The sequence below is a fragment of the Tenrec ecaudatus genome, chromosome 2 (genome assembly GCF_050624435.1).
Source record: "Tenrec ecaudatus isolate mTenEca1 chromosome 2, mTenEca1.hap1, whole genome shotgun sequence".
Lineage (NCBI taxonomy): Eukaryota > Metazoa > Chordata > Mammalia > Afrosoricida > Tenrecidae > Tenrec > Tenrec ecaudatus.
Window position 1 is genome coordinate 158,029,451 of NC_134531.1, and position 19,714 is coordinate 158,049,164.

Genomic DNA, 19,714 nt, shown 5'->3' on the forward strand with positions numbered 1-19,714 from the left:
AGGTGTGTCTAGGGAGTTTGCATTTTTAATCAGCCCCCAAGTGCTTCTAGCGTGGGCCCTGCCTCCTCTGCTGGCAGCAGGGCTTCAACCCGCCACGTGACGCCCTCCCCACCCCACCCCCCTGACTTCCCCTTCCCGTGTGGATTTCCTCTTGCAGGGATGGCGTTCCGTACTGCGAGTCCGACTACCACTCCCAGTTTGGCATTAAATGCGAGACCTGTGACCGGTACATCAGTGGCAGGGTCTTGGAGGTGAGTGCTGAGCAGGGTGGCCTGTGACTCTCCGTAGCCCTTGTCGAGGAAGAAGAAACTCACTCCATGTCGTTCATAACCTCCACCGGCCCTGCTTCCTCTGCTGGCCACGTGGCCTTGAGTGTGACCCCAAACAGGAGAAGGCAGACAAAATAATTTCTAGCTCCCAAACTGCTGCGCCGGCAAAATCCCTTGCTTCCCTGGACTAGAACCCAAGTAGAATTCTGGGATGGGTAACAAGTACCATTTTCTTACATCCCTGCCTGAGAATGGAAGCTTTTATTATTATTGTACTTATTTAAGCATTTTGTGATGTGTTGATTTAAAACCAGCTTGTCTAGCAGCTTGCTCTGAAGCCCTTCCTTGGCTGGTCCATCACCATGGCAACAGCTCTCCTCCTCAGCCTCTGACTCCGCTCTCTCTGCCTGTGACAGACAAGCACAGCGCCCTTGCTGAGACCCTGCCGGAGCTCCCCACTCGCCAGCCACCACCGCCCCCCGCCCCAGCCATTCCCCCACACGCTGTAGGGACAGAAAGGCTGCTTCAGGACCACCACCACCACCCGGGGAGAACTGGGAGCAGCAAAGCATTTCGTATGAAGGACAAATATAATAGCAGAAGCGATTGGGCTCTCATATTGACTCAATGCAAACTCATGCACAGACTTTGGGGAGGATTCTCTCTGTTCCTATCTGACTATGCCTGAGGGACAGACAGCTGAGTCAGCTATCGTGAGCTGAGTCATTAATTCTGCCAAATCTGCCCGATGGGTGGTGGGTGCCTGGAGCTGTGTGTTCACAAGGTGTCTATGGCCGCAACTGGGCCCTGCAGGTGAGACACCATCAGAAGGCACTGCCTGGAGAGCTGGCATGGAAGCCGAGCCTGGAGGAGAAGGAGGCCGTCTTGTGGGGGGGCTGGGGGAAGGATGGCCTTGACCCATTCGAGGGAGAGCGAGGAAGGCCAGTGTGGGTGGACGATATCAACTGGGTGCTGAGGAGGTGGTGCGTATCAGATAGTATTTTGCAGGCTGTGTGGATGAGTTTGTCCTTTAGACCAAGTGAAACGGAGCGAGCCAGTGGAGAGGCTTAACCCAAGGAACAGCATGCTATGGTGGTTTTTTAAAAAGATCGTCTGACTGCTCTGTGGAGAGTTCCCTGTAGAGAGTCAGAGAGAAGATGAGCACTTGGACACCCTGCAGCATGAAACCTAGCATGGGAGCGGCCGGGAAAGCAATGGAGGATGAGACACGTCACAGGAGGGCTGGAAAGGCAGCTGGGCCCCGGATTCCACAGATCTGTAATACCAACGTGAGCTGTTGGTCCGAAATCACTGGGCAAAGGGAGAGTGGTCTGATGAGGGCGGCCCGTAAGAAGGTGCACAGGCCCAATACTAGGGGAGAGACTGGCAGCGGGAGGCCAGGGAGCAGGCACTGCCCAGCCCAGGCAGCACCGACTCGAGAGCAGTGGCAATGAGGAGCGTGGTGTCCCTTGTCTGCAACATTTCGGACGGAGATTGCCTCCAGCTTTTGAACTTCGAGCAGCGTGAGTTGGAGATGTGGAAATGGAAGGCACATCGCATCCCAGGGCAAAGCCTGGAGGAGAGGAAGTGGGGCGGGCAGCATGGGGATCTGAGCAGAGAGGAGTGCCCTTTGGGCTGGGTGGTGAGTGACATCCTGTCCTGAGAAGGGTTCCAGAAGGCACTGAGGAATGTGGATCTGAGCTCAGGGGCAGGGCTCAGGCCGAGAGAGACCCAATCCGAAAGCACTTGTCAAGAAGGTCGCCAAGATTTCCAAGGGGCACGGGGACTGGAGCCAGCTGTCAGGTGGTGGAAAGCACTGAGGTCTTAGAAGGAAAAGAGAAGCCGTCCAAGGAGTGGGAAGGACCCAGGAGGGCCCTGGCAGTGAAAGGACAGTTTGGGAAAGGCTGGCGAGGCCCGTCGGAGCAGAGCGCTTAAGGACTGTGTCATGAGAAACAGCTGGTGGCTCCAGTGAAAGACCACCTTGATGGGAACAGTGTGTGGGGTCCTTACAGTGCTATGGGGGAGTAGCATCCAATTGCAGTGGGGCAAAGGGTCAGTGGGATGCGAACTCATACAAGCAGACTATTCTTTTTTTATCATTTTAATGGGGCTCATACAGCTCTTATCACAATCCATCCATTGTGTCAAGCACATTGTTACCCTCAACATTCTCAAAACATCTGCTTTCTACTTGAGCCCTTGGTATCAGCTCCTCATTTTTCCCACTCCCTCCTGCCCCCTCCTCCCTCATGAACCCTTGATAATTTATAAATTATTATTTTGTCATGTCTTACACTGTTCGATGTCTCCCTTCACCAACCCTTCCATTGTCCGTCCCCCAGGGAGGGGGTTATATGTAGATCCTTGTGATCGGTTCCCCCTTTTATCCCACCTTCCTTCCACCCTCTTGGTATCACCACTCTCAGCACTGGTCCTGAAGGGATCATCTGTCCTGGATTCCCTGTGTTTCCAGTTCTTGTCTTTACCAGTGTACATTCTCTAGCCAGATTTGTAAGGTAGAATTGGGATCATGATAATGGGGGTAAGGAAGCATTAAAGAACCAGAGGAAATTTCTGTGTTTCATCAGTGCTACACTGCATCCTGATTGGCTCGTCTCCTCCCCAAGGCCCTTCCACAAGGGGGTGTCCAGTTGCCTACAGATGGGCTTTGGGTCTCTACTCTGCACGCCCCCTCATTCACAATGAGATGATTTTTGTTCTTTGATGCCTGCTACCTGATCCCTTCAATACCTCGTGATCACACAGGCTGATGTGCTTCTTCCATGTGGGCTTTGTTGCTTCTCAGCTAGATGGCTACTTGTTTACCTTCAAGCCTTTAAGACCCCAGATGCTATATCTTTTGATAGCCGGGCACCATCAGCTTTCTTCACCACGTGTGCTTATGCACCCATTTCTGACTATTCTTTCAAGAAGGAAACCACTCCGATGGCCCATGGGGCTGCTGACAGGAACTTGTCCCAGCATTCCCAAACTGCTTTGAAAGGCTGTTGGTGGTGGCTACCTTTCCCCCACGTGTCACTGTTGTTGAGCATGGCGGGCGCCTCCTTATCTCTGGCAGCTGTTGTGACTGGATTCGAATTGATTCTATTTGTGCGAGGTTCCATTAGCATCTTGGGCTTATTGATTTCTTTTTTTTTTTCTTCCTTAGAAGGCTGGGAAAGACTGTTAGCCATCAACTACTTCAACCTCCTCATTTTACAGATGAGAAAAGTGAGATTCAAGACAGGCGGAGCTTTTCCGAGGTCGCCTCTGGGAGAAACAGAGCTAAAGTCTAGGACTCCAGGCTCTGTACCCAGGACTCTTTCTTGTAGCCTATATGCCCCCAGCTCCAGCCACCCAAGGGTCTTGGTCTTTTGAGGTAGAACAATGCCACGAGAGAAACCTGAGTTGACGTGAAGCAGATGTGTATTCAAACAGTACCATGTCTAACTAACTTGACAAGTGGTCAGAGTCTTTACCTATCCATGGAGAAGGCTGCTCTTTAGTTCCTAATGGCTGTGGGAATATCCTTTGGGTTGTATGTGCAGAAACAATACTCAAAGTGGCTCAAGCCAAAGAGGAAATGCATCGGCTCGCATAATACAGCTCACACAAGTTCTCCGGGCTTCGGACACAACTGGATCCAGGTCTCAAACAAAACTGGTCACCATCTTGGCTGGTCACCATCTTGGCTGGTCACCATCTTGGCTCCCTTCCTTGCTCTGTTGGCTTGAGTCGCAGTGGTAGGGAAGTTGGCCACCAGTCGCTCCGGCACATCGACTGTCTTCTAATAGCTCAGGCCACATCTGGGGACGGACTCCCACTGGACAGCCTCAGGCCATAAAGTTGTGACTATGGAGTTGGAACGCGATGATACTTCTTAGCTATATGGACTGCTGGGGTGGGGTGGGGTGGGGTGGGGGTGGGGGAGACAGGTAATGACCTGGGAAGAAGGGGGAGAGGCTGTTGACGAGGAAAATGAATGCTGACCCACCACGTTGCCTGCGGCACGGAAGTCCTGCTGCCGTGGAGTCCATTCTGATTTGTGGTACCCCTGTGCTTCAGAATAGAGGTGCACCCCTTGGCGTTCTCCGTGTCTGTGAGCTACCCAAAGTCGGTCATGAGGCCCTTCTCATGGTCAACTCTCCAGTTAGTGGCCAAGTCATCTGCGTGATCCAGGGACCTGGCCTGGTACCCATTCGCATTTCGTTTCCTTTTTCTCCACCTGTCTCAGCCCACCCTTGTCACTCCCCTTCCTGTCGGTCCTTCCTGGATGACAGAACTCATGAGGCCGTTACATCTCCTCATCTGCTTTGCCTTGCTCTGCCCTCGCCGGCATGGCCTGATTTTTCAGACACCAATGCCTGCCATCTTCTCTCGGGGTTCCTTCACCAACGTTTTGTCTTCCCTCACTGATGCTGGCATCAGGCTGCCCTTGCGGCCTCCCCTCCCTCAAAAGGTTTCTGGCGCCATCCATGGCTAGGGTTGCTGAGACGGGAACAGCTTCTTTTGGTTGGGGCTGGGGGGAAGGCGAGGGGGGGGCTGTGACATTTAGGAAGCCGATGCTAAACTTCAGATTGCTACAGCCACTGTTGCCACACTGGAAGACAGGTCTATAATTGCGGTGATAACGAGACACCAAGTAGGAAGAGACTGCTAATTAAACCGCTTCTCCTTGTCACGGTACAAAAGCATCAGTCCCACACATCCCCAGTTGGGAAAATAGCAGGAGGCTCCTTCCGAAGTTTGAAAGTAGTTTGCTTGATGATGGTAAGGACATTGCTCATTGGTGGCATCTATGTAAACAGCCAGGGCAGAGAAAAGAGGGGATATTGATTGGAGGGTCTTTTTGCTTCCCTTTTTCGTAAAAACCTGCCCCTTCCAATGCTTACTAATATAGAGGGAATCAATTGAGACTCTTTAGATTTTAGACTATTCCCAAAATAGGCAAGTCCATATCTACCTCACCACCACCCCCTGACCACTCCACTTAAAAAAACAAACGAACTTAAAACTAGAGCTTAATCATATCATTTGAGCTCCACATAGGAAGGGATCCATTAGCACCAACCTAACGATGGCTTGGGGTCCTTTAACAGCCTGTAGATCTTCATCAGTTTCCCCCAAGATTGCATCACACACACACACACACACACACACACACACACACACACCTTCCCTATGATATGCAAAATATATCCTCCAAACAAGCCACAAGCCCCTCACAGATAGAATTCTCTGGAGCCATACTAAAGCTCTTGGGCATCATCAGGTCCTCTGGGCTGGGGTTTTACTGTCGGAATTTACCAAAATCCTGAGCATGGAAATGAGTGCTGTTCTAGGTGGCTGTCCTCTCGGGGTCAAGACCCAACCCTGCTCATGACTTCCCAGGTGTCAGAGAGCAAGACACAACCCTCCCTTGGTCTGTGCCTGCTACCCTCAGAAGGAGTGGCGAGTGCCGAGAAAAGCCACGTTCCGTGTAAATAATGGAGGGGACAGGACATGGCACAGGGAGGGACACTCCATGAAGCCAGAGCCTGGGAGGCTCCCGCTGGGTGCAACCCTCATGGGACTGACCAGCCTCTGGTCACAAGTCCCACGGGCCCTGGCTTTCCCTCTGACCGCTGATTTGTCCAGTGCACCTTGGCAGCTGCCCTTCACGTGCCACTCACAATTCTTGCCAGGTCTGTGGGCCCTGAGTATTACTTCTTACCAAATACTTTAACTTCTCTTTGCGCTGTTTGCTCATTGCCTGCATTCCTGGTGTAGGGCTGCAGTCGCCAAGTGCCACAAACTGGGTAGCTGAAGACAACAGAAATACATTCTCTCCATCTGGAGACGACCAGTCTGAATTCTGGGTGTGGGCAGGGCCGTGCTCCCTCTACAGGTGGTAGGGGAGGACCCTCCTTTGCCTCTTCCAGCCTCCAGCTTCTCCAGGCTCAGGGCTCCTTCCCATCTCCACCGCCAGCTTTGCATTGCCATCTGTTGGGTGTCTCTTCTCTCCTTGCGGGGACACCCGTCATATTGTCTCACGTCTACCCAATTCCGATATGTCCTCAAGTCAATGCAAGCAATTCCATCTCTAAAGAGACTATTGCTAATAAGCTCAAGTTCCCAGGAAGGTACTTGGGGCGCTCAGCATGACTGGGGGACCTAATCCATAGTGCTTATATATAAGAAAACTCAAAGACCGTAATGGGAAGAATGCTATTGTGTGTCATATTGCATATGACTAACAAATAAAGCCAGTCCAATTAGATTCTGTTGCTTATGGAAATGCCAACATCACGCCTTCTCTCCTTTAAATGCTGACTGCTGAGGTTCGCAGGGGTAGAAAGGACGCATTGGTGTGAGTCTAAAATGTCCTCCTTGCTAACCTCAGAAGAATTGAAAGAGGATGGAGAAGGGGCTACTTCTTTCTGATTCATCTAACGCTCTTTAATGCCCGGCCCTTGTGCCATCGAAAATGATCTCATAACGCTACTAGTGATACAGTTCCACACTCGGGGAAATGCCGGGTGTCTGACCAGCAAGACTGCTTCCTAGTCTGCAATTGAAATGGACCCGTGGCTTCTGAAGGCCCCTTTCCACTGCCAAAAGAGACGGGTGGGGTTCCGGGCACCCCTCCCCCATGGCTGGCAGAGGCCCGTGATGGGGAACGACCGTGCTTCCTGGTGGGTTGTGGGCTTTTAGATAGCTCTAGACGCCCCTCGGTGGAAGTCCACCCGACCACCATCCTCTCTGACGTGAGGTGAACCAACTAGCATCCCTGACCGACCCAGGAGGTGTCCACACCCAGCCAGCCCCTCTGGGCGGCAGCCCAACTCCTGACCTCCTGCCTCATCTCGTTCATGTCTACAGGCAGGAGGGAAGCACTACCACCCAACCTGTGCCAGATGTGTGCGCTGCCACCAGATGTTCACCGAAGGGGAGGAGATGTACCTCACAGGTAAGCAAAGCCGACACGGCGCCACCGCGTCTTACTAGCCAGGGCTGGAAAGGAGAGGCCATCTCCTTCTGTGTTGCATTATCTTTGCAGTTGGCTTGTCCTCCAAATGGCAGTGAACTCATCCTTCTCTGGGTGGACTGGCAAGGCTGCTGGGGTGGCTAATATGAAGTGACACGTAATCTGCCTCCTGCCTCTCGGGCATCTTCTGCCGCTATTCAGCTGGCTCACTCCCTTGGCAGTGCTGTGGGCAGACTCCCCTGACTCTGCCTGTACTGGGAGGTGGATCTGCAGCGTCTCCCACAACCTCAGAGGGATGCTGAGGTCCGCCCACCACCCATAGTCCTGCCCCCACATCCCCACAATCCAGACATCACTCAATAGCCCCCGGAGAAATGCCAGCATATCACCGTGGTACATTTTATGAAGGAGAAGTGTACAGGGCTGTGTGGACCTTCTGGTGCAGCGGTTCTCAGCCTGTGAGTCGCGACCCCTTTGGGGGTTGAACGACCCTTTCACAGGGGTCGCCTGATTAATAACTATCAAATTTATGCTAGGAAGTACCAACAAAAATCATTTTATGGTTGGTGGGGTGGTCACCACAACATGAGGAGCTGTATTAAAGGATCATGGCATAAGGAAGGTTGACCGCCACTCACTAGTGGATGTGGGGAGATGACAGGGAGGGGTTTCTAAGGAAGGGCCAGAAGTGAGATCCACAGGAGGACTGGGTAGTCACTAGACAAAGAGCGGAAGAATGGAATGCCCTCGCTGCGGGGACGGAACGATGGAGTGGGCAGGACTGAGAGGAGCCGGCCATGTGGCTGGGACACAGCAGGGAGACAGGAGGCTGGAGCTGTGCAGGGATGGGACCTGGCGGGTGTCTGTCAAAGAGAGTGTCTGGCTCCGTAAACAAACACCTGCCTCCAGAGACGTATTCTTCGCTTGCATACCTCAGAGAAACTTCTTTTCTCCTGGCACCTTCCTTCGGAAACCCTATGATTCTAGGCCAAGTTCCGTCACTGCCCACCTTTATAAAACTCCCTTGTACCTTCAGCTCCACGAAAACTGAGGGTACCACTTCTGCCCTGAGGTCCCACAGCCCTTTCCTGCATCTGGTGCTCCCCAGCCTAGAGTGGAGTGGTCGGTCCTCTTTCTGTGAACCTGCCACCAGTCGCACACATGCTCACTCTGTAGGTGGTGGTCGTTGGCTGCTATGACTGGAGGCACCGGGATGTCTGTGCTGGACAGCAGCAAGGGCCCCTCCTCCAGATCTAAGGCCTGAGATACTGAAGGCAGATCTAAGGCCCGGAGCGAGGCTTCCTATCAACTGTATCCTAACCACAAACACCCACAACTCGGAGTTCCGTCACGACATCAGGAGGCCAGCTTCCCCGAGCTGGGTTTCTCAGGCGTGGCAGCACTGTCCTGTGTCCTTGTAGGATGTTGACCAGCAGCCCTGGCCTCTGCCAACTGCTCTCCTTGCTAGGTGCCATCGAGTCCGTTCCGACCCACAGTGGCGCTGTGCACCCCAAACAAAACGCTGCCCGGCCCTGCACCGGGCTCACCAGTGTCATGTTTCAGCCCACTGTGTCGATCTGTCTCACTGAGGGGAGGCTTTCCTCTCGTTCACTGCCCCTCCCCTTTACCCAGCATGATGCTCTTCTCCAGGGACTGGTCTCTCCTGACAGCGTGTCCAGAGTATGTAAGAAGCAACCTTGTCACCACTTGTCTAGCAGTGTGTCGTACAGTGGTAGCTTGGATGCTGGAAGCTGTCACTGGTATTTAAAATGCCAGCAGGGTCACCCAAAGTGAGCAGGTTTCCGCAGAGCTTCCAGACTAAGAACAGACAACGGAGAAGGACTCAGCTGCCCACTGCAGAGGAAGCACTGTGACAACCCCAAATAGCCAGACATCGCCATATGTGTCCGGGGGACACAATCATGCACTCCAGACTGAGAACGCCGCCAAGAGCTGGTCAACAGAAGCTGTCCCCTCACTAGCAATAGCGTGGGGGTTAAATTGGACTAGAGTTGTTTCTAAGACTCTTGATAGATTCATTATTGTGTGGTCATCCAGTTTGAGAAGCGCAAGGATTCTAGAGGCCACAATCACAACCCAAGTGGTGGTTAAGGGAAAACTGAGCCCAGAACGAGAAAGCGTCTCACCCTGAGCACACAGCACACAGGGACAGAGCGGGATCCTGCCCCCGATTCCCACTGTCACACCCTCTGGGGATCCAGTCCCTGCCTGTCCCAACAAGGGTTCGATTCCCCCTGCCCACAAGCCTCACCCTTTCCTGCCAGCTTTCTGCATATGTGCTGGGAAGCTCTCCTGGGCCCAGAACACTGCCTTCAGGGCCCTGACCCCATGCGAATAGGACTGACTGGGGCTTGGTTTTAAAAGGTGCTAATGGACATTCCTCTCCTCTCTCCAGTGACCCTTGAGTCTCCCTGCCCTCAGGACCACACCCCTCCCTGCACATAGAATACCCACATCTGGACCTGCCGGCCTAATCCCTAAATCCTCATCTTTCCCATCCAGCACTTTAGCCCAGATGGCCTGGGCTTGAATCCTGGTTGAATCCTCTGCTCACTAAAATGCTTGACCGTGGGCAAGTCTCTGAACTCTCTAAGCCTTTGTAGTCCCATCTTACTAGTAGATGAGGCTAATCCCTGTAATATTGGATCTGGGCCTCAAGGAGTTGGTGGGGAAAATGGAGTTAAAAGATCATGGAATGTATCCACCAACGTTTGAAGCCCCTCACAGAGAGACTCTGCGAGCTCCTGACACGTAGCAGGACTGGGGGGTGGAGTGGCGGGGCGTCATGGTGAGCAAGTTAGACAAGGTCCCTGTCCACTGGGGGCTTGCCCCTCTCGTGTAGTAGTCTCTGCCCAGAACCAGGCACAATGCTGGACGAGAAAGGGTCAGCGCAGAGGAACTGGGCTTTGCAGGCTTGAGAGAAGATGCACCATCAACCCTAAGGCAGAAATGCCTCCAGGAGGTGGGAGATATTCTTGGTGATGCAGAAGGGACTGTCACCCTCCTTGTTAATTATCCCTATCCCTTGGCTCCAGGCTTCTGGGAGAGTGGGTGTAATTGCAGGGTATTTGAGGCCCTATCTTGAGGGGTGCTGAGTGATCCTGAAACAGGGGAACCAGGCAATCCAATGTTGTAGTCATGCTGACTTGGGCCGTGGGCATCTCGGGGGCGGCTGCCAGCGGGGCGGTTCTGCTACCCACTGGGAGCTGGTCCGGGAGTATTTGGGAGTCTTTACCCAGGTGGGGACACAAGGACTCTTCCTTTTTTTTCCTGTCATTTTATTGACATACACCTCTCCTATCATACAATTTAATCTTTCGATTATCTTAGGAAGACTTGTGCGATCATCACCACCATCAATTCAGAACAGTTCCTCTTTCTCATACTCATTGTGGTCAGCACCCCCCCCACCTGCCCCCATCTCCCCGGATCCTCCCCTGCCATACACATTTGTCTATCCTGGATTTCACCCACAGAAAACCATATAACACACAAACAGGGAACAAGCAAACAGCGAAACCCTCAACAATGACTGCATACAACGTAGAAAAATCAGTCAAAAAGAAAACAGAAACTATGACAACGTGAAACAACTTCAAAATGGGTCAGGATGGAGATCAAAAGACACAGTGTTACAATTAAACCTCACTCCGTCTGCCATAATCGACTTCACAGTGCTGTGTCTGATAACGAGGCTGCTCACTTCCCTGATGGACGGTGAGAACACCAGACTCTCAATGATCTTTACAGGCAGCAGGAAAGCCCTCCCCCGACCGCACAGCAGTGGGAAGAGCCATCTGGGAGTACGGACTCCTGAGTTCAAGCATCAGTTCTTCCTCGACTGGGCTGTGACCTTGAGAAGTGGCTTCCTTCTCTGGTCTCTCCCTTCACCTGTAAAATGCACATCGTAGCCCTGTCATTCACTCTGCCATTGGAGCTGAGGCCAGGCCATGTGCACGTCTTCTGAGCATCCTGACATGGGCCGGGCACGCATGGTCACTGTCCTGAGGGAGTTTGCTATCTGGAAGGAAGCTCAAGCTGAAGACCAAATACTCAGGGACCAGTTGTGATAGTCCTCTGGAGGAAAAGTGGGCCCTGATCTAGTGTGAGAGGCCACGAGCTCCCCCGTGAAACGAGCCAAGATCCTGAAAACGAGGAAGAGGTCAGAGGGTGAAGAGGGAAGACGGTGGAAGCAGAAAGAACGGCAAGCGCAAACGCCCTTAATGGGGGGAGGCACTGCATGGTGGGGAAACTGAGGCAGGCCTGCATGCTGGATCCACAGAGGGCAACCCTAACCTACGCTCCGAGGTCCGGTGGATGTTGATGAGTCTGAAATTGCTGCGGAGCCCGCAAAGAACCACCCGAGAGAGGGAGGGAACTGCACTAAGCTAGTAAGCCCGGTCTGTCAGTTCTGTGGCGGGGTGCAGAGTGTTACTGACAAATGGTTTGTTTGTGTTTTAATCTCCTCCTGATGGCTTTCTGATGGGCTCTAATTGGGAGAAGCCTGCGTCTGTCTCCATGAGAACTGCCCAGGGGGCTCAGGGGACAGGAGCAAGTTTCCCTTTCTTTGTTTTAATTCTGTTGTGAATTCAGTCTTTTAACTGTTTTTGTAAAGATGCCAGATTTCTAATCTTTGTGTTGCGCAGGCCCTTCATTTGGACTTCTCAAGGAAATTAGGTCTCTGACGTTGGGCGGCAAAATTGTAGCCAACTTTCTGCAGGTGTGAGCAACATACACTGAAGGCCTGACGGTTATCATTGCTGAGCCTGGGGGAGGCTGTCTGAACCGGGAATATGGTCCATCGGGTAGACTCTGCTGCGGCTCTAAAGATGCCCGGGCCCAGAAAGGGCCCATTCCTGCCTGTCTCCCATCTGTCTACTCCAACAGTTCTCTGTTCCAAGGGCCCGAGGCGAAGACCATGCTGAGGACCGGGTAGGCCAGCTGCACTTTCTAAGCAGGGTTTCTACTTCTCGCCTGGTGTCTTAGTGCCGCGGTCGCAGAAACACCACTGGGATAGAGGGCTTGATCCCACAACTATTTATTTTCTCACAAGGTACTCACTCTCACTGCCAGGAATCATTTTCAACACGAGTCACCCTGTAGGGCGGGGGGGAACTGCCCTGTGGGTTTCTGAGACTGTCACTCTTCACGGGAGTAGGAAGCCTCACCTTGTTCCCATGGACCCACGGTCAGGCTCGAACTGTAGAGTTCATGGTAAGCTGTCTGATGCTTCACCTACGCTGCCACCAGGACTCCATTGCTGCTCTTGTGCTTTACCCAGCACGATGTCCTTCTCCAGGGACTGGCCTCTCCTGACCACATGCCAAGGTCTGTGGGGCGAAGTCTGGCCATTCTTGCATCTAAAGAACATTCTGGCTGTACTTCTTCCAAGACAGATCTACTTGTCCTTCAGGCAGTTTATAGATGCTTTCAGTCGCCTTTGCCAGCATCAGAATTCAAATGCATTGATTCACCTCTGGTCTTCCTTATTCCCTATCGAACTATCACCTGCATATGAGGCAATTAAAAATACCATGGCTTGGGTCAGGCACGATCTTCAAAGCGACATCCTTGCTTTCCAGTGCCTTTAAGACACCTTAAAATACGTCAGCACGCTTGCCCAATACGCACTGTGTCCATTGATTTCTTGACTGTTGCTTCCGTGACGATTCATATAGGGGTTAGAAATTTGCAGGGCCTATTTTTTGGTGGGTGGGGAGAAAAAATTTAATCCATAACAATTCTTACCATATTTAACGAAAACCCACTGGGCACAAAGCCATTTATCAAATTCCAGTAGAAACCCTGTGCTGCTAAGGCCCATGTTAAAATGCATCGTTGGTCCAGCTGATGTCTGCTGAGCGCTGACTAAGCCGAGCACTGAACTAAGGACTATAAATGAAGTGCCCGTTTTGTCGTCGCGGTACTGCTGGTGTCTTCCCGGTCATTTCCAGTGTCCCATCTCTAAATAACTCAAGGGCAACCAGCCCGAGTCGCTAGGCTTTCTTAAGGCAGATTACTTACAGCCTTTGTCAGAAATTCTAACGTGTGGGACCTGGCTGCCCTTCAGGTCTCAGAATCCCCTTGAAATTGTCCGCCACGTGTGGTGTGTGTGGGTGGGGCTGCTTTCACGTCATTTCCCGAAGTGTCCTTGGCCCAAGCAAATGAGGAGTCTCTATAAACTCGAGTCAAAGCAAAGCCCAGAGAGCCTGCTCCAGCCATCACACCCACCTTTCTCTTGTAAAAGCAAGTCCATTTCAGATCCAAAAATAAAAGGTTTTCACATTCAGACGATACAAGGTTCTAGGACCAGGCGGCGCAGTATGTCTTTGAGGCTCAGCTGGAGACACATGCATGCTTAGCTGCAGCCTCACTTTCCGCTGACAAGTAGCTTATAAGAGGAGCCCAGAGCTAATGAATGGGCGAGCGCCTCCCGTTGTTACAGGCTGCGGAATACCGACCCTCAGTCACTATCTGCACATCTCGTCCAACCACCCTTTAAAAGGCACTAAAGGAGTATTGGCTGCTATAATTTAGTAGTTTGGCATTGTTATTTTAAATTTGGATCTCTCTACTGACAGTTTAGTGTGTAGGAGTTTTATGCTTAAAGACTTTACATCTATGTTTCCCCAATCCGGCAACATAATTTTAGACTCTTTGCACCTCTCCTATTGCCGTGCTGAATTGTGATTTCCTAAGTCTGACTGTACTGAGTCTGTTTCCTCTGAGACAGAATAGATTTTCATTTCTGATGCGCTCCAACTTTCTTTTTTCAATCCTTAGGGTTACCAAACAACTTGTCTCACACAGAAAATATGACACTGTCGTGGTGGAAGCTTGATGTCTCCACGGTCTATTTCCAGCTGGCTCCTCTCAAGGCCCCGCTAACTCTCCACCACGTGGCCATTTTCTCCCGGCTGAAGTGTCACATCCACTTCACCAGTCAATCCGTCCCTGTTGGTTGGAATTAGGTCCCGAGTAGCAATTTCCCTGGTTGCTTCCTCGATTTTCCAGGAAACAAAATTGCCTGCCGGGCAAGTCAAGAACTTGTCAGATACTTGGGCTTCAGTTCAATGCGATGCTTTATTAGGATGGACTGCTGAGGTGACAGAAAGCAAAGTTAAGCTACATTAGGTATCACAGAACCTAATCCAGGACGAGCTGCTGTGCTGAGGGCTATAGGTGCCATCAGGCAGCCCTTCTCCAGGTGGCTCTGGGTGTTTGGCCCCATTTGCTCCTGCCCAGACTATATGTCTCCTTCTGGAGGGGAAGATGGCAAGGGCGGCCTCCAGCCAGCGCCCATACAGAAGCCAGTGCTCCCCTGGGCTGTGGGTGAAGAGTCCCGGGGGGTTCCAACAAGCCTTGCTATGGTCACATGCCCACACCAAGGTCAGGGTGGAGAGATAGCAAGTGGCAACCTTTCTGAACTCCAATATCGCCACCATGAAAACAGGGGGGATGAGAGCTTCTATGACGGTGTCATGGGTTTCACACTGGGCTACTAACCACAAGGTCAGCAGTTTCATCTCTCCAGCCACTCCGGGGGAGAAAGAGGAGGCCTTCTGCCCACCTCAGAAACCCACAGGGTCAGCCTTACTCCGTCTGTAGTGTCGCCGTGAGTCAGATCTGGCTCCAATATTAGTAGCTCGGGTAGGTCTTTCTTTCATGTGCATGCAAATGCTGGACAACGAATTAAAAAGACCAGAGAAGAATTCTTGCATCTTAGTCCCGGTGTTGGTGAAGAATGTACTATAAACTTGCAAAAGAACAAATACGTTTATCTAGGAAGAAGTACAGAATGTTCCTTAGAAATGAGAACAGTGAGACTTGATTACATGTACTTTGGACGTGTTATCAGAAGGGATCGGTCCCTGGAAAAGGACAAAAGTAGAGGGTCAGTGAAGAGGAGGAGGGCCCTCACCGAGAGACACTGACCCCGTGGCTGCAATGACAGCGGGCTCGAACACAGCAGCGATCGTAGGCAGGGTGCAGGGCCATGCAGGTTTGGGGTCCGTGGTGCCCAAGGTCAGTGTGAATCAGAACCAGCTGGATGGAACGTAGCCAGAACAACAGGATCATGATGGAGTTCCCAGATGGTGTAAATGGTGAAGAGGCTTAACTGCTAATAAAAAAATTCAGAAGTTCACGTTCCCCCAAAGGTACTTCAGAAGAAAGGCCTGGTGACCCTACTTCCCCAAAATCAGCCATTGAATACCCTACGGAGCACAAGTCTACACTGACGCAATGGCGTCACCATGAGTCTAAAGCGCCAGTGACTGGTATTTAACGTAGCTGTGGCCATTCCCCATGATGCAGCGTTCCATAGATGCTGGCTATTGTCGGCACAAAGTCAGCAGTTCAAACCCACCAGCAGCGCCCAAGGAGAACCATGAAGCTTCCTGCTCTGTGAAGATGGAGGGCCTTGGGGACCCTGGAAAGGGTCACCGGGAGTCGGAGTCAGCTTGATGGCAGTGGGCTTGGGTTGGTTTACTGTCATTATTCTCACGATTATTAATAAAAATGGCCGTAGGTTCCAGCAGCTGTGCTCAGCAAGTTTTAGGCATCATTCTTTTTCATGTCAATATCACAAGGCTACGTCAAAAGCTATTGCTACAGAACCATAGAAAAGCTTACTAGGTATAATTACAAAAATGTACAGCTATAGTTTCTCGACAAACCCTCCACCTGGGTCAATATGCTTCTGAAGTCAGTGTTTCCATCTCTCTTTCCCATCCCCCAAATTCCTGTGCTCTTCCCACTGTGGTTGTTATTGTTGATGTTAGCTGAACTCATAGTGACCCACTGCCCAGTCTCGCGTCCCCTTCACAACTGTTGCTATGGTTGAGCCCCAGGTTGCAGCCACTGTGTCAATCCATCTTGTCAAAGGCCTCCCCGCGTCTTCACTGCCTCTCTACTCTGCTAAATGTGATGTCCTTCTCCGGGGTCTGGTTTCTCTGGACAACATGTCCACAGTATATGAGACAAAGTCTCACCATCCTTGCTTCTGAGGAGCATTGTGGCCGTACTTCTTCCAAGACCGGTGTTTGTTCTTTCAGTGTGTTCACTACTCTCTGGCAGCGCCAACAAACACATTGCACTGGGGAAGTCTGCCGCACAAGGCCGCTTTGAAGCGGTGCAAAGCCAGGATGAGACTTGAGGAAAGAGGAGCTGCTGATCAAGCCAGGGTGTTTCCAGTCTTTGCAGATGCATGTGAACGTTGGACTATGTGGTGTTCCCTTGTTCTGTTTGCACAACTGCCTCTTGATCCATGGGCAGGTTCCACATGAGCCCAGTGAAGGGCTCTGGAATTCCCATGCTCCTCAAGACTCTATAGTTTGTTATAATCCACAAGCTGAATATGGTCCTCTTTGTCTTCCTCTCCTACCTCAGGCCTGAATTTCTCACAGCTACCTGTTGATGTAGTGCTGCCACCATTTTTTATTATCTTCTGCAAAATTTTACTTTCATGTGATATTAATTGCATTGTTCAATAATTTCTGTATTCTGTTGGATCGCCTTGCTCTGAAATGGGCACAACTAAGAATCTCTTCCGGTTGATTGGCCGGGGCGCTGCCTTCCAAATACCTGGACCTAGACAAGTGAGTGCTTCGTCAGCTTTGGGAAACTTTCCCGCCAATTCCTGGAGCCGCCTTCAGCGCAGCTTGGACTTCCTCCTAGGGTGGCCTCAGTCCTGGCGCACATGCTACCTCCAGAAGCAGTTGAATGTTGTTTCGACCCATTCCTTTTGATACCGCGCCTGTTTATCCCTTCTGTCTTCGTTTGACGCTTCCTTTCATTTGATGCCTCATCTCCATATTTTGCCCACAGAATCTTTCAGCGTTGACCCTGGACGCCTCGATTTTTTGCTTCAGCTTTTTGCACCTTCGGAAAGTCGGAACCTATTCTTCCCTTTGGGTTTCCTAACTCCAGGTCGTGACACATTTCGTTCTAATAGTTTGCCGTTTGCTCCCCAGCTACCCTTTGAAATCGCCTTCACTTCATGTTTTCCTTTGCTCTCATGGTCCTGCCGACAAGAGCAAGGCGGAGCCTCTCTGACATCCAACTGTTTTCTTTCTTTCATTTAAACCGCTCTCGGCTCTCTTCGTGGCAATGCCCTTGATGTTATCCCACAACTGCTCTAGTCTTGGGCCGTTAATATTCTGTGCGTCAAACCTGTACCCGAGACGGTCTCTAAAGTCAGGTGGCTCTATACTCAAGGTTGAACTTGGACTATGGTGGGCTTGTTTTGATTTTCTTCAGCTTCAGCTTGACCTCACAGATGAGCCATTGGTGACCTGTTCCTCATTCATCCCGTAGTAGCCTCGCCCTGACTGGTGATATTGAACTCTGCATGCTCTCTTTTCACGGAGGCATAGAATGATCGGACACCTGGAGGTTGCCATTCTCCTCTCCACACCCTTCCAGATTTCCTTCACAGTAACCAGCTTAACTAAGCACTTTGCCCCGACAGCCTTTCATCTTCTCTTCAAGCCCGCTTAGTCTTGTTAGCTCCTGGCAACCTGGCTTTTCCCACCTCTCCCGCTCTCATCTCTGGGCAGAGGCCCAGCCTCCCAGGAGGGGCACTGGCAGCCTCTTCAGTGGCGCCATCTGCACAGCCAGGCCTCTTCACAGTGCATCCTCCTGGCCCAGGAGAGGGGGATTCAATACCACCTCCACCCCCAAATCTCTCCATGTGCCTTTTCCTTTACCCAATCTTAGTCTGACAAACAAATTATTTGGGGGTTGGGGAGGAAGGAGAGAATCAATAATAATAACAACTAACACCTACATTGGGTTCTTAAGCACCCCCAAGGCGCTGCCAATTCATAGTGACTCCCAGTGACACCATGGAGCCAGTTTTCATGGCTAAGATCCTTCTGTAATCTTTATCACTGTGTTAGTCCAGGTAGACTAGAAAAACAAATCCTGGGAGACTCATATGTGTGTGAGAAAGAGCTTTATAGACAAGAGCAACTGAATATTGAGAAAACATCCCAGCCCAGTCCAGATCAAGCCCATAAGTCCAATACTTGCCCATATGTCCAGTAATAGTCCATAAATGCCTCTTCAGACTCACACAGCCATGCAATCATGCCGAATTCAGGAAATCACAGCCCGTGGGTGGAAAGTCCTATAGATGCAGTGGAGGTAGGAGCATCTCAGAGCTGGCAGGGGTCTCCACGTGGCTCCTCCAGCTCCCAGAACTCTGGCTGCATCGGCATAGCTCCATCAGGCTCATCGTCATCAGTAATGTCTGGCAGGGAGTAAACATGTGTCCCGCTTCCAGCGAGCTATTTATCTCCTTAGCACCTCCAAATGAGGTCATCAAGCTGCAACCTGATTATCAGGCTAAACTCCACCCCTGCACTCTTAAGTCTCAAATTGACAACAGATTATGTACCTCCTGAAATCAGCATGTCTCTATTCTGAAGAACTGCTGGATGGGCTCCAACTGCCAAACACCCAGTAAGCGGCCAAGCAGGTTACCATTGATGCCACTGGGGATCCGTGCCGTCAAGTCTGTGCTGACTCACATTGACTCTGTGGGCCAAAGTAACGCTGCTCTATTGGATTTCTGAGACTGTAAGTCTTTAGGGTAACAGACTTTCTCCTCTTTCCCCAGAGGAGTAGCGAGTGAGTTTGAACCCCCAACCTTGTGGTTAGAAGCCCAAGGATTAACACAGTGTTACTAGGGTTCTATTAACACCTACAGAGTACCCACTATAGACCGGATACTCTTCTAACGTCTATACATCTAGTATCCCAGTAGCCCTCGCGATAAACAATGAGTGGGTACTGTTTATCAACCCCGTTTTCTCGATGGAGAAGCCAAAACCCAAGAGGCAAGTGACTTTTTCCAGATGGTGCTGCTGGTTAGTGATGTAGCTAGGACACAGATCCTTTCAGAGGTTTACCTTCATGGATTTGGAACTCGCATTTCATTGTAGCCCTATCTAAGAACAACCAGATCTTATTACATGGCTCTACTTGATACTTACTCTCATGAAGGGATCACTGAAGCTATGGGAGCTATTGCAAAGTATTGTGAAGAAATCAAGTGGTGCTCTACTCAGAGAGAATTGCATCTGGGGTCTTACAGGCTTATCTTCAAACAGACAGCCATGTATGTCAGCTAAGTCCACATGGAAGAAACACCATCCTGTGCCATCCAAGGATTGTAAATTTAAAAATCCAAATCCAGAGGAGGAGAAGTATTAGAGGAGATTACATTCTAAACACCTAGTTTGCTGAAGACTATGGATGCCCAAAACCCATTTTCAGGGTCCCCCACATGGATTCAGCTTCCGGTGAATCTCCTCTGACTGAAGTCCAGAGCTGTAAATAGCCTCGCTATCAGACAAAGAATATTGTAAAGCCGATTGCTGCAGATGTAGTTAAGTAAAACTATAACAGCCACATAGTTGCTTTCCTTTTGACCCATTTTAACACTGTTTCC

At 51.0% G+C, this 19,714-nt stretch overlaps 1 protein-coding gene across 1 annotated transcript in view; it reads left to right on the plus strand.

Moving 5' to 3' along the window:
* Positions 1 to 19,714, plus strand: part of ABLIM3 (actin binding LIM protein family member 3) — a 143,686-nt gene that overhangs the window by 81,631 nt on the left and 42,341 nt on the right. The window contains exons 7-8 of the mRNA XM_075543154.1: positions 158 to 251; positions 7,131 to 7,218. Coding sequence (XP_075399269.1) covers positions 158 to 251; positions 7,131 to 7,218 — 182 coding nt within the window. The remainder of the gene's footprint in view (positions 1 to 157; positions 252 to 7,130; positions 7,219 to 19,714) is intronic.